This window comes from Anser anser, assembly GCF_964211835.1.
Source record: "Anser anser genome assembly, chromosome: 10".
NCBI lineage: Eukaryota > Metazoa > Chordata > Aves > Anseriformes > Anatidae > Anser > Anser anser.
In genome coordinates this window covers 12,493,603-12,507,881 of record NC_139730.1, presented here as the reverse complement: position 1 = coordinate 12,507,881, position 14,279 = coordinate 12,493,603, and the positions used below count along the sequence as shown (strand labels likewise).

Below are 14,279 nucleotides of genomic sequence, written 5' to 3'. Positions count from 1 at the left end.
ATAGAGCCCCTGGCATTAATTTGCCCAAATATAGGGGTAGGTCAGAGGCTTCATGCACGAATTGCTACTGCTCTTGTCCCACTGCCCACCTGTCTGTGGGGTTCGGTAAGAAGAGGGAAGCAGGTTCTCTGGAGCAGCTTCCAGTTCTTCAGAAAAATGAAAAATCTTGCTGGTACCTCACATTCATGTAATTCCCAGTAGCCAGTACGGCATGGAGGATGATGCCTGAAACACCATTTGTAGGTCTGGTAGGCTTAATTTCTGCCCTTGGTGGCGCGTTAACCTCTGTGGGTTGGATTTAATAATTTGCTACTTGTACAGGTCACAAAGCAACCTATCTGTAACTTGTCTAGGAAGGGACAACACATGCACACAGTGATAGCTGAAAGCATTATATACAGCGTAGTGGCACCAGATAACTGAGTTTCCTCATGACTGTACTAATTAGTCAGCAATTATTATGATGCCAAAGCACCTGGAATCCAGATTAGCACATTTCAGAATTTCACATCCATCTTAGCCACATCAAAGGAAAATAGGAACTGCAAAGACAAGTAAGTATTCCACAGACATGCTATCCAGAGCACAGAATTACTTCATTGCACAGCATTTCTGCTATGACTGCACAGAATGAATTGAGCAGGGTTAATCAGTAATTAATTACTCGTCTCTGCTTCTCTCGCTGGCAATGGCTCTGTCCAGCAGAGGGCACTCAGCTGCCACATCCCCAAAAATCCCTGTCTGGCTCCCTTGGCAAACCCAGTCTGATGTTTGGTGGACTCGTACCCCTATAGACACATAATATTTTAGAATTTAGCGCTTATGCAAATACTAATAAATACTGTGTGTTTCCATCCAACACCTATGAAAAAAATGCAAGGTTCTCCTTCACAGTATAGACATTGCAAGGAGATTTGTTACCTGGAAAATGCGTATGCTAATTTTGCTAATTGCACTGTGTAAGTGAATGCTGATCTCTTTGTATTATCGCCTTCCCTTCCTGACATACACGTGATGTAAGGTGACAGGCTTATCTTTTTAAGAGCACATATACGCTGGGGTTATTTGTGCCTTGCGTTTCACACCTGTCAATGACCCTCACTGACAGCTAGCAACCAAGTCCTTTAACCTGCAGTAAAGATAAAGGCTCCCGCTCCTCCAGTCAAGCTTTCCTTCCCATATGGAAGAAACATCTTGCTGATAATAAAGAAACGCAGAACTGGCTTTACAGAGACAAATGAAAACAGAGAAAGGTACAAACAGCTATCTGTATGCACAGAGAGAAATGGCTCGGGCATTCTGGCGCAGCGTGAGCTGCTGCTCTGCAGGAGCTGCATCCCCACAGCTGCACCATGAGACACATGGCACCCGATCACACAGAAGAGCAGTGTGCTGGTGTGTTTGCACAACCCTCCCACACTGTTGTTTTAGCACTGACACCAGGAAGACAGCAAGTGCACCTGGCACAGCCACAGCATCTTACCTGCAGGCTCTGGGCTGCAAGCTCAGTGCCACTTTGCTTTTTAGGGGTCTTTCTTACATTAATACTTAAACTACTGTAATTAAATACTTCAGAATACTTATAAGAAAGTGTATTGCTTTTACTAAAGGCAGTCTACAATATTCTGCCTTTTCAAAGGAATCAGACTCATTTTTGTCTCCTGTCTAGAACACGGGCTACAGCACTGAGCACTGTATAATCATACTCTTGCCTTGGTGACAGGTTTCAAAGGTTTGATTCTTGTACCACAGTTAATTCTGATAACAAAAGCAAAATCATACAGTGCAAACTGTATGCTGATAAAATCTGCTTTAAGCTTAAAGCCTGGGGGAGGGAAAAAAAAGGAAAACTGAAGTGAATCATTTCAAAAAGCCTTTAGAAATGGGAATCCAAACAAACAGAACGCTTACAGAAAGGAAACAGTAATTATTGTTTTCTGTAAATGATTTACCCTACATGAAAGCGATGCAGTTACCAAGTCAAATAACAGTTTGCTCCTAATGATTATGTCAGGGGATTAATAAACAGGCTTTAAGTCTGTTCTGTGCCACAGCAATGGCAGGAAGATGGCAAGGATCACCGGGACAGAGACTTCTAAATAAAATACTGACAGGCCGGATGCATTAACAGATGTATTTCTGGAGGCTTGCTATTAGAATAGCACAAACTGATGAAGGCAAAAGTTATTGAGATATTTAAACTTTCAATTATATTTGTGGTTAGACTCCCATTTCATACTGCAGTTACAGTTTATATCTTGATATATATTTTACTGGGTACAAAAGTAAATAATTAATCCAAGCTATTAAAAAGATTGGCAAAGAAGATATAGAACCTGTGGATAGCTCCAGGCTAAATATGGAATATGTTCACATAGTTATGTAGATTACATTCTGCTGTTAACAAGCTATCTTGTATCTGCCTTTGTAGCTCACGCAAACTGCACCTGTAATTTTGCCATTGGCTTCGGACGGAGGCTGCCAGTTAACAATTATTGTCCGAGGTTTTCCCTCTTTGCTCACCACAGTCACATCTTTGGGAGGAGAAGTAGGAACTGCAAAGAAACAAAAAACAGGTTATCAGAAACAGTTTGCCCAATTTCACTGGATGTAAGTAATCGCAGCACCTTCACCTTTTATTAAAAGAAAGGCACATACAACAATAAAAACCCTGAACATTCAGTCTTCAGATAAATCCACTATACCAGTGCAGTGGTCTTACTGATTTACTCCATTAAACTGGCAAATGCCATCTGGTGTGCGGTATTTCCTTTCCATGGCAAGTTACCTGTTTCTAAAGCCTTTCTGTCACCAGACGCTGTGATTCATGATTGAGCTCATCTATCTTCAAAACCACATCACCTTCAGAGAACTCTAGTAGTTGGGGTTAGTGACTTCTGACATGAATTTGTTTGCTCATCAGAAAAACTGCATGAACTTCTGGAAAACTGCATGAACTTCTGGAATAAACACATTTTATAGGCACAGGGATATGAAATATCTCCATATTTTCAGCTTTATGGTGGGACCAAGACCCAGGAATGCCAATTTGCCACTCAAATCTGATTCAGCAAAGTAAATCCACCAGAGGTTTAGAATTGGAACCAGTAATTCTTAACTTACTTTACTGAACATTTATTTGTGATTTGCAAGGAAACCTGCACCACGGAAGCATGTGCAATCCAGAAATACTGGCAGAACACAACTGTCCAACTTTGTCCCTTGAGTTTCCAGAGAGCAAAACTGAGAGCAGGAAAAAGAGGGAGAGCTTTCTGCTCCCATCAGCCCCTCCTGCCTAAAACTCAGGAAATGGCACAAACCACTCCAGCGAAAGACTGAAACCTGAGACCTTTCTCCCTGCAAACTCAAATATCCACCTGGGGCTTGGATTAATGGCTTTCAAATGCACAGAGCCCACTCTCCAAAGGTGCATTAACCAGCTACAGTGTGGAATGCCACGTTATGAAAAACATGAGACTTTTAATTAGGTAACTCTTAGCAAAGTATATTTGCCTTGGATATTTAATACTGTAATAGTAACATCTAGTGCTTACAGAGTGCTTTCCACGTTTAAAGAGCTTTATGTATATTACCTATTAGAAATTAATTTGCACATCCTCTGAGGTGGCTACCTATTATCCCAATGCAGAATAATAGGTGGAAACCAGGGATGGCAAAAGAGATTCAAAAGTTACTGTAATCATTATCCTAGATACTTAAAAGCATGCTCCACAGAAATGATGTAAAGCACTACTCAAGGCCCTAGAGTAAGCTTCAAAGAAAAAATAAACCTCAGGACTAGCCCTCAAGAGATTAGTAATGCAGAGAACAACACTGAAACCAGTTATCCTGTATTTTTCTTCAGTCTTAGTTGAGGAGCAAGTCCTGTACAACGCTGCAAGTCATGAGTATTCAAAAATAATGAGTCACACACTCAGGAATTTGGCGAGTAATATAAATCACAAGATCTGTTATGAGAAAATATATTTAGCTTTTGCTTTTTTTCATTTGCCTCTTAGTTCCCAAGCTTTTAGTTCATATTTACAAATATTCCTTACAAGTGCCCCAAATAGAAATTGATGCTATTTAAATGGAAGAAATGAAACTCCCTCTATCTCACCCTCGCTCCTGCACTTTGAGTTTCAAATTCTCTTCAAAGAACTTTATCTGTGCAACTTCTACAATCCCTGCACAGAGTTATGGATGAGAACAGTGTGTGTGTACCAAATACAGTTCAAACACTGGATGTGCATAGCCATCAGAAGGGGAAGCAAGCCTCCATGCAAACCTGGGCTAGTTCCACTGCTCTGACGTTCTCTGTTTTTGGGGGAATGCATTCGGACAAAGCCATCTACCTCTGGACAAATACATCACTCTCACCAAAAACTAAGAGAATGTTTTCAAAAGCAACTGACGCTCACTAAGGATTATGGGACTTCAGAATAAGTTAGGAGCTTTCTGATTTCATCTTTTTCTTAATCCTTGTTTTAGAATACTTGGATGATCTGACCAATTCTTTACATACTTGACTTTTTGCTGTACTTTAATCTAGTCTGAGAACTGCAGGGTATTTTGAATAGGCTCTTTTTTGTCCCTACTCTTCAAATAAACAGAAACACCAGCATAATAAACAGTAAATTAAACTGCACAAAGATCATTTCACACTATAGGATGATGGGGGCTAATGAGGGACAGGTCAGGAGAGGTTCTGGAGATCACAGCTACTCACTGGGGCCGAGTTCCCCCCAGCGGCTACAAACCCTCTCCTGCTCTCTTCTTGGAGAGTGCATCACTTCTGCAGCTCTGGGAAGTGCAATGCCTATTCACGTTGAAGAAGAATAATTTAGGGTTCATTTGGATGTCTTAATTTTTATTGGGATTTTGGTTTTGATTCATTTGCCTCATGCACTTCCTCACTGTAATAATAATCATCATCATGATACTGAATTTAAATTATTACTTGCTAAATTATTTTCTTTGTATGCTTCTTTACTCTCTCCTGTCTGTGAACTGTGGTACATTATTAATTACTTCTCTGTAATTTGATGTAAATTCTTTTGCATGCAATCATCCCTTTGAATTTTGGAGTATGTTTTTCTTTTTTGATCAGAATTTCTGACCAAACTAGAAAGAAAAGAACCCCCCAGCAAGTACTCCTCAGCATAATCATTTTAAATACATGCTTTCCCTCCTCCAGGATTCTGGCAGACAAGACTTTATTGATCTCATCATGGATGTCAACCCTTCCAGAAAGGCACAGATGATTACCTAATTCAAAAGTTGTTCCATGTGCTGTCATACTCCAAGTACTTGATCTTCGACCTTTAGTCACCATCACAGAGAATTCATACAAGGTATTTGGTTTTAACCCAGTCACTAAATAGCTCAAAGTGGTTGCATTTGCAGTCTGAAAGAAAAACAAAGTGTCAGTAACTTCTGAACTGAGAACCATCCATCACCAGCTCTCAGACACCCGTCTCAGGTAATATAACCACAGTCATCAATTCTCTAACGTTTTTGCTCTGTCATGCAATTCATTAATCAACTATTAAGGTGTCATTGTTTTATCCTGAGCTAGAAATTCCTTCTGCAAAGAGCAAAAACATTTAATACCAATTATAGATTAAAAAAAAAAAAGCAATACGAGGTCCAGGGCATGCTTATGCAGCAGGCTGAATCACTGACTACTTGGCAGGGGGTTAATTTACAGCATTTCACTAACTGATCTAACTAGGGAAAGCAATGAAGCACAGCTAACAATAGAAGTCCTTCATGAAATCCGCATCTTCCTTCCAAATTCCTGTTAACATTTTCAGTGAACTTTTAACATACTTTAAAAAAAAAAATCAAGTGAAGGTACAGGTGCTGAGAGACTCGAAGATGTCGAAGCTTTATTAACACTTAGGTTTTATCAGAAAGGATCGTTATCTAGGACCAAACACTGAACCACACATGGTTTATACTGTGATTTGTAACTCAGCCATTTACCTAGAATTTTCGACCTTTAAATCAAACTGTCTGATGGTTGTTATACATGACCTAAACATAAATAGTACGTACTTGAGGCATATGGAAAAAAGAAAGAGGTTTCTACATCTATTTGTATTCCTTACCTTGACCTACACAAATCTAAATGTAGAATTCAACAGTTAGTTGCTTCCAAATATGGCAGGGTCATACAACACCTGTATTAATAAATAACTATTGCCTTCAGAAAACAACTGTTTTCAGTGATTTCTTTTTCAAGGAAAAGACCACCTATAAATGCATATTCCTTGAAGACTCGACAAATAACATGGCCAAATTCTGCAGAGAAAACCCTTATTTCTCAAGTATATAATGAGAGATTTTTGCTACACCAGGTGAAAGTTCAAAAAGCTGTCAGCCAAGTGATACTTAAATTTGTACAGAGTACTTTGCTTGTTCACAGAGGAGCATTTTGCCAGTTAAGACATCATAGGATTTGACAGACCATAAAGACATCATAAAACTAATCAAAATTAAATCTTCCATTACCTTTAAACCTTAACTTGTACAAAAATTCAGTGTAGTTTCAAAGTAAATGTGATTGTGGCTGAATGGTTCAAATATTTAAGTGTAGAGTAGAACAGTTCCTGTATTTGTTCAGTGGCAAAGCTTGACTGAACACAACCTCCCTAGTACAAACATGAAACCATGAGCTCAGAAGAGCTTTTCATCAGCTCTCGGGAGTGCCAAGCAACATCTTCTCCAGGCTCTTTGCAGTGCAGCTCAGGGACATAAGGAAAACAGTGATGTTACAGTAGAAACTGCAAAAACCTTTGGCCTAGGCAATAATGTAATGTCAAGTCCAACAGAGAAGTCTTTTCCTAATGTCTTGCATTACGAGCTGGACTTACCCCTGCAAAGTACACACATTTCTTCCTCTCCACAATCTCTGGAAAACCCTAACACCATTTAAGCACTCAATTCTGTTTACAGCACTTTTTAGCTCCTAGCTTCAGCCATACATGGCAGTTGGAATCCTTTTTAAAGGTTAAAGTTATATTTTCATCTATGACTTTGAAGCTTGGTATCTTTTAGTTTCAGTACACATCTTCCTGAATGTAAGTGACACATGAAAGGCCAAACTGGAGTGCAAGACTTCTCTGCTTCCTTCTCTATTTTTAAGCCATTTACTGTTTTTAAGATCACAACATATCCCATTATACTAAACCCTGCTCACCTACTACAAATAAACATCATTAATATTACCTTGTAAAATACATTTTCTTTTTATACAGTCCTATAAGATCTAAGTTAAGATTTAATATTTTAGCTTATGCTTGAGAGCATAGCTGATATAAATCACAGGGAGCCTGCGCGTAGGACAACCCCTCACCACCAACAAAGATTCTTTGAAAAATGCTCTCTGATCCACATTAGTGAAACTACACGGTTCAAAGCACAGTGGAGTATTTCAGCTTCAGGAACTATATTACATCTGTTCCTGTGTTTATATGCTCTGCATGGACACAACTCCTATACAAACTTAAGAAAATAAGGCTCCTTGAGGTTTGTACTTGCATTTGAAGCATGCTCCCTCTTCTTGAATAAGTATTTTTTGAATGTAAGCATAGAAAGTGGAAAATTATGAAACAAACTGTATCAACATCCCATTTATTGAAGGGAGTGATGGATGAAACAACACCAGAGTGAACAGATGTAGCTCTGGATACCAGAGAACTGTCCTGAAGATAAGATTTCTGTGTGCGAGGCTGTGTAACAGAGAAGCTCTGATGCAACTCGGTGAACAGCCTCAAAATGTGCAATAGGTAGCAAAGCTTCTAGAGAGGTGGCCATGATGAGCAATACACTAGTCCGTACTTAATAAAGTAACCAAAGACCTGACTGAAATACAGCAGCTTATTCAACAGCACTGCTGAAAAAGAGGTTTTGCCTGTCTTAAAATTGCCATTTGTTTTTGTTCAACTGAGCAATACGGATTTTATCACTGAAACAAAGAAAGAAAAGCCGGAAACAAGTTCTCCAGACGTCATGGTTTAAAAATGATGATTTAGGGCAAATGTTTCTTACTTAAGTCCTTTGAGGCAAATGCTTTTTTAAATGAGTAATTTTGAACTATATTCCATCATTACATATTATTTTTGGTTCAGAGTAAAACTTCTTGACCACTGGCTGCCAGCACTGAGAACAGTGGGAGTATTTCATTTACCACTGAGAGTGTTTTTTTTTTAAGCTCTTAACTAATGAAACTGCAGCATTATATAAATCACTCCCGAGACATCCTCTGCACATGACTCAGGAATGTGGATTCATAAATAACTTGCCTTTAGAGAAGGAACACACATACATATATCTTTTCATTTCAATCAAAAAAAAAATATCTGGTTTGTAACAAGATTGCTCTCTAAGAGCATAAAGGGAGCTCCACTAGCTGGATATTTTAACAACCATTTCCTCTGAGTCTCATTTCAAATGTGAAATTTGCAGTCAGCATTTTTCAGGCCTCCAAACAGCTCTGGAAATTAAAAAATGCAACCAACCGACTCAAAAGATCCAAACTGAAAAATCCAACCCCAAATTAGATCTCCAAATCAAGGCAGGCAACAATATCATAAAGTTATCGTTATGTATTTTGTGCCCATCAGTTCCCAAAGGGAAGTTTCACTATCAACTTGGTATGAACATAAAGGGTTGTAAAAATGAAAAAAAAAAAAAAAAAAGACTTCAAATTATCAGAGTAAATATTTCCCACTGCATGGCTCACCACACAAATTCAGAGTCCTCTGCTAACTGGAGAGAAGCCATTAGTAACACATACCTTATTAATGCATTATTGGCCCCTCTAAGGTAAGCCCACGTGTCACAGAAAGCCATCATGTCAAGGTGAAGAAGAAAGTAGGAAACTGTCACTGTGTCCACAGCTCCCCAGCAGAAAGTCATTCTGGAAGTGTCTTCCTTCCTTGCCCAAGTCAACTCTTCCATTCACTCATACACAACACGCCAGCTCAATCTCTCACACATATACCAGAGACCACAAACACCTACTTCCACCAAACCCAGAAGAACTTTTGAAGCAATGATTTAACTGAGTACTACTGATGTGTGAACACAAATAAAACTGGATACACATCTATACTGCTTTCTAAGCACTTCTCTTGACTCTCAGCTTTTGCTTAACCATAACTCAAACATGAAACTTGTCATTAGAATATCCCAGCTGTGCTGGCGTCGTTGAAACTCCAATACCTTGTACTTTGTATTTGCAGGAATATTGGTTTTCCAGCGAACTGTGTAGTAGCGAGCATCAGTGATCTTCTGGTTCTTTGGCAGAGAGTTGTCTGCCCAAGTGATCCTTATGGTGTCATGACTCAGAATGGAAGCCTGAACTCCCACCGGTGGCATCATGGGAGACGGATCTGGCACTGGAGTGTATGGAGCATTAATAACAAACAAATCAACTTCGGAAGTGTCTAGGGAATTGATGGGTAAAAAGTAGTGTATTATAATTAAAAAGGGAGAAGGTGGCATTTTAATGTAAACAAAAACAAAAAAGGGGAAATGCAGGGTAATACAATGAAATGAAAGTGAGAAATGGAGAAAAAGAGAGAAAAGCCAGAGTTAATAGGTGACATAAGACTGGCTAATACAATTACTGTTGCATTGTGTTCCCGTAAGACAATGACGACATATCTATGCTATAGTTTGCCACCTAGCCATTAGCATTGAGTGCATGCAATCATGGCCTAAGAACCCTAAACATCCAATAGTTTTAATTTTGACTTTGTTTGCCTCAGAACATCCACTGATTCCTCCTCCAGAAAACAATGAGGAGGAAAGAGAGGGGGACTTCTGGATGGATAAATACCACTTCATAAAAGTAACTCCCATCATCTTTTAAAGAATGCTCATGGCAGGCAAATCCCATGTATCATGCAAATTTGCAGTGACTGAAAAAAATGGAATTCCAATGTCCCCTATAAAATCTATCAGAATTCTTACTTTTCAGGAGAGTAAACCAAACAGAAGTGTTAAACATTTGTATAAAATAACTAAATAATGTCAACAGTCTAGCAGGGAGCACAGCGAGCCATACGTTAATAGTAGCTCACTTGTAAACAAATTTCTCTTTGTATTAATGTGTTACAAGACAAAAAACAATTAAGCCAACAACTTGTTTAATGTAAGTAATGGCAGACTGAGACTTAGACAAAGAAAGTGAAGGCATCATATTCAAAAGCTCAGTGTAAAGACAAAAAAACCCTATACTTGTCCCTAAAAACAAAACAAGAACAACACCTTTAGAATTGTACCCATACAATTTTTGCTAATGTAATGGTAACTTTTAAAATAAGAACATCTGTAAGTTGTTAAAAGATAAATTTTGTAATTTAAAAATAAAATAAATTTTAGGCAGTTAAATAAATGGATGAACATGCAAGGCAATCACTGAAACAGTAAGGCCAATCAGTTAAAGAAATGGAGAGTACTTGATGACACTGAAAAACCACACGTTTACATGACATATAATCACATTTTCAGCTGCCGTGCAGAAGGCATGTTACTGATTTTCAGAAATGCACAACTTAAAAGCAGCCCCTTGCCTTTACCTGAGTGAGGCCTGGTCACCGCGCTCTCATAGAGAGGAATTCCTTCACCAACATTGTTGAATGCTTTCAGAGTTATAACATAGTGGGAGCTCGGGTCTAAAGGAAAAAAGTAGTAGTATATTTTCAGTGCAACCTGTTTGTGAATCCTGTTTGTTTTTTTTATCCTCTGTTTTCTCTGCTTTGTTCAGTATTTTGTTTTTTAAGTAAAATATATGAAATAAGAAGTTTGCACTGTGAATGTCTCCACACAGACCTTCTTTTAGTCTACAACAGCTCTCATACAGCAGAAGTCTGTAGTCAGAGCACATCCACCTTAAGTACAGTCAAGCTAGTAATGAGGAAAAACATTTTAAAATGACCATTTTATGTTGCTCTACTAAATATTATCTAATACTCCAATTTTCAGGAATTTCCCAACAGTTCACAATACTAACTTTTATTTTGCTATCAGGAAATCTTACCTACCACAGGCATTTCTGTGGAGGGTCTATCCTGTATTTTAAAGTAAATGCCACAGTAACTTGGTGACATTTTAGTTTATTTTTCTGCCTGAAGCAAACTGCTTTGCAGCTCCAGAAGGAGAATAAGGAAGTGCTGCTCAGCATGAAAGTTTTTGTAATAGTTCTGGAAGGGAATGCATCAAATCAAAATGCACTATGCTTCAAGCTCAGTGAATTTAGCATTTTTTTTATTTTTAGTTCCTCTGCCTCTTTGACATCAACAGAAAAATGAGTTTGTTTCAAATTTATCAACCGTCTGGCATCCCAATGTATTGTCTTCATAATGATAAAGATCCTCTTAGAAGACATGCTGATAGTCTTGTATCTTTGTCATATCATGATTAGAAAGCAGGAACATAAATTAGAAGTGAAACACTGGCCCTGGCGTTGATTTGTTTTCCTTACCTAAGTTTTCAATGGTGTAGTATCTCTGTTTATAGTCCACCTTGATGGTCTGCGCATGAGGACTGCCAATGCCATACCCTATAGCATAGCCTCTTACCACGATGTTCTGGTTTTCAGGTGGAGTCCAGCTCACTACGATACTGGTGACAAGTGGACGGACATGTAAGGAGCTTGGAACTTCAGGAACACGAGTTTCTGTTAAAGAAAAATGATGGATTTAAAGGATTGCTCTTACATAAAGGTAATTACATGAAGAACCATGAGCTGGTATGGTCAAATGTAGCACTTGTACTCTGCTCCTGTATTAAAAAGAGTATGGTCCAAAGGAGGGAGTTTTATTGTACAAGAGAGAGCAGAGATCTCTCTAATAAGCAGATGAAAATTAACACTGTTTTGTCCACTAGTATATTTTAATAGATACTCTTTTTAAAACAAAAGACAGTCATGCTGAAGAAAATATCAGATCTGCTTCAAGGCAGATTTTTTTTTAAAAATATATTTGTGCATGTTTTTTCCCATTTGTAATTTTTCAGAATATTCATTCAATTATCACATTCTTCTCACCACAATCTGCTTTTAGTTCCATTGTATTACTTACTGTGGGCATTAAACAACTATCTTGAAAACACACTCACGATGAAATGAACATTCCTGAGCTCACTGTAGGATTAGACAGAATATTCCAAAGCTCTAACAACTGTCAGTAAAGTGGATATTGCATTTGTGGCAAAGGTTTGTTGTGATTTGTCCTGTACCTGATGCCACCTTTCTTGTCACTGCTTAAATCCTTAAGTCCCTTTTACATAACTCACAAAACGTATGCAGGGACTACATGTTCATACCGCAAGAATGAAAAATACTCAGAGTCCATGTCAAATGCTCAAACCCTGCTCCCACAAGCAACACAAATCTAATCACAATCCAGCAGTGAGATGGAATGTAGATCCCTAAGAACAGAAGGACTTACTTCCACAGCATCTAACTGCAGTTCCCTAATATTTTTACTAAAATGACTTTTCCTCAGTGCTGAAAAAAAATAAAAGCAATCTGAAAGCAAAACTGCACGTACTAACATCCGTACCTTTGACTTAACTTCTCAGAAAAGAAATAATTGCTTTTGTCAGGTCACTGGAGCCCACCATATGGTGACAGATATTAAATATTTTGTGCAATAGTAAACTGAGTTCCCCACTCTAAAATAAAATCTGTTCAGAGAGTTCTGCTTCCTGCAGGGATTGCCTTTTAATGAAACATGCTGCATTTATCTAAAAACATTTAATAAAACACCACAACAGTATTATTTGGATCATAATATGCCATTGGCCTGCTTGCTGAGGGAGTTTATTGCCTCCAGCTGACACAGCTGATCAATTAAAGTTCACAACTATTAAATACAGAAAAGCTACGGAATTGCAATATGAGAGATGACATTTTAAACTGCACAGAAGTCACTGTGCTGGGGATAAACTTTGTACAACTGTTTAACACCTTTTGCATACGAACTCCTTGTGGGACTTGCACCAACTCTGCAAAATTACACAGCCCTACTAATACAGACTTGTAACCTTCTGGCTCCCATTTGCATTGATGACACGATAATTATACTCTATTTAAATTCAAAAGCAGCCACGGAATGGAAAGAAATTACATGTATAGATGTATAGATGCATACTGAACTTGAGAAATTAAAGATTAGTTGTAAATACACTATTTAAAACATGAACATGTTAAAATTAATGTATTAAAAACATCCACGTGAGATTACTAAGGAAAGAAAAGCAAAAAAAATACATCTTCAGCTGGAGGAATTAGTGGTATTTCAAGCTGCAAGGTTGTGTCATATCCAGATAAAGGAAGACAGACACACACATGCAAGTCATTTCAGCTCTAAAAAGCAAATTTTAAATAGCTACAAAACTGAACTCTACTGTTAACATTAGTTTTTCTGCTGCTCTTGATTAAGCAATGGAAAGTAAGAAATAAGAGGACAAATATTAAGTTGAGCATCAGCTTTGCATAACACAGATTGAAAAATGGGCTCTCAAGGGGTTTAATCAGCTGACTGTTGAAGCAATCTTCCAACAGTGTAGAACAAATATTGGATCTCTTTTGTAATTCTGTCTTCCAGCTGCCAGCATAACTAAATCTCCAGTCACACAGATGTGAAAGACATTACTGGCAACCTGCGATATTAATTCAGCTAGAATGACCCTCGAGCTACTTCGTAACACAGCGAGGAGGGAGAATGACCTGCAAGAAACATAAGGAACTTGTGTGCAAAAGAACTGATCACATGCTTTTTTGAAATATGAACTGCCAGAAATACGCTGCCCAGAATCATCAGCAACATCTAGGCAGTTCCCAAGCGATCTGCCATTGCCAGCCTGTTAGAAATGGCACTTCTCTGCTGCAATTTCAATTGCTTGTAGTGAAATTCTGGGAGGTACTCACAAATTTGCTTATCGGAATTCTGCAAGAGTCAGGTTCCCGCTTCCAAAGCATCCTAGTGTAGTAAATACCAAACCTTTGGGCGAATTGACAGAGGTCAAAAATTTTCACAGAACTTTTTCTACTTTCATTGTTAACCTCTGCGCTGAAAAAACAAGATGTTAGTGTGGTTCTGTATGCCACACATCATAAATCTATGGCTTTGGTAGACAAGTCTTCATTTCTGGTGGAAAACCTGGTCTACAGTAGCCTACCAGCACTGGAAATATAATCAATCTTTTTTTTTAATCAATTTTTTTTTTTGGAAGTGGCAAAAAGTAACAGTTACTATAGG

At 38.3% G+C, this 14,279-nt stretch overlaps 1 protein-coding gene across 12 annotated transcripts in view; it reads right to left on the bottom strand.

The window, feature by feature from the left end:
- The window catches only part of NEO1 (neogenin 1), a 192,716-nt gene that overhangs the window by 21,676 nt on the left and 156,761 nt on the right, over positions 1-14,279 (bottom strand). For 10 of the 12 annotated variants that reach the window (XM_083850528.1, XM_083850533.1, XM_083850526.1 and 7 more), the window contains exons 15-19: positions 11,498-11,692; positions 10,593-10,688; positions 9,232-9,455; positions 5,269-5,407; positions 2,448-2,555 (exon numbers count right to left, since the gene is read on the bottom strand). In XM_083850528.1, the coding sequence (XP_083706654.1) occupies positions 2,448-2,555; positions 5,269-5,407; positions 9,232-9,455; positions 10,593-10,688; positions 11,498-11,692 (762 nt within the window). The remainder of the gene's footprint in view (positions 1-2,447; positions 2,556-5,268; positions 5,408-9,231; positions 9,456-10,592; positions 10,689-11,497; positions 11,693-14,279) is intronic. The other 2 variants (XM_083850531.1, XM_083850534.1) reach the window with 1 other exon arrangement.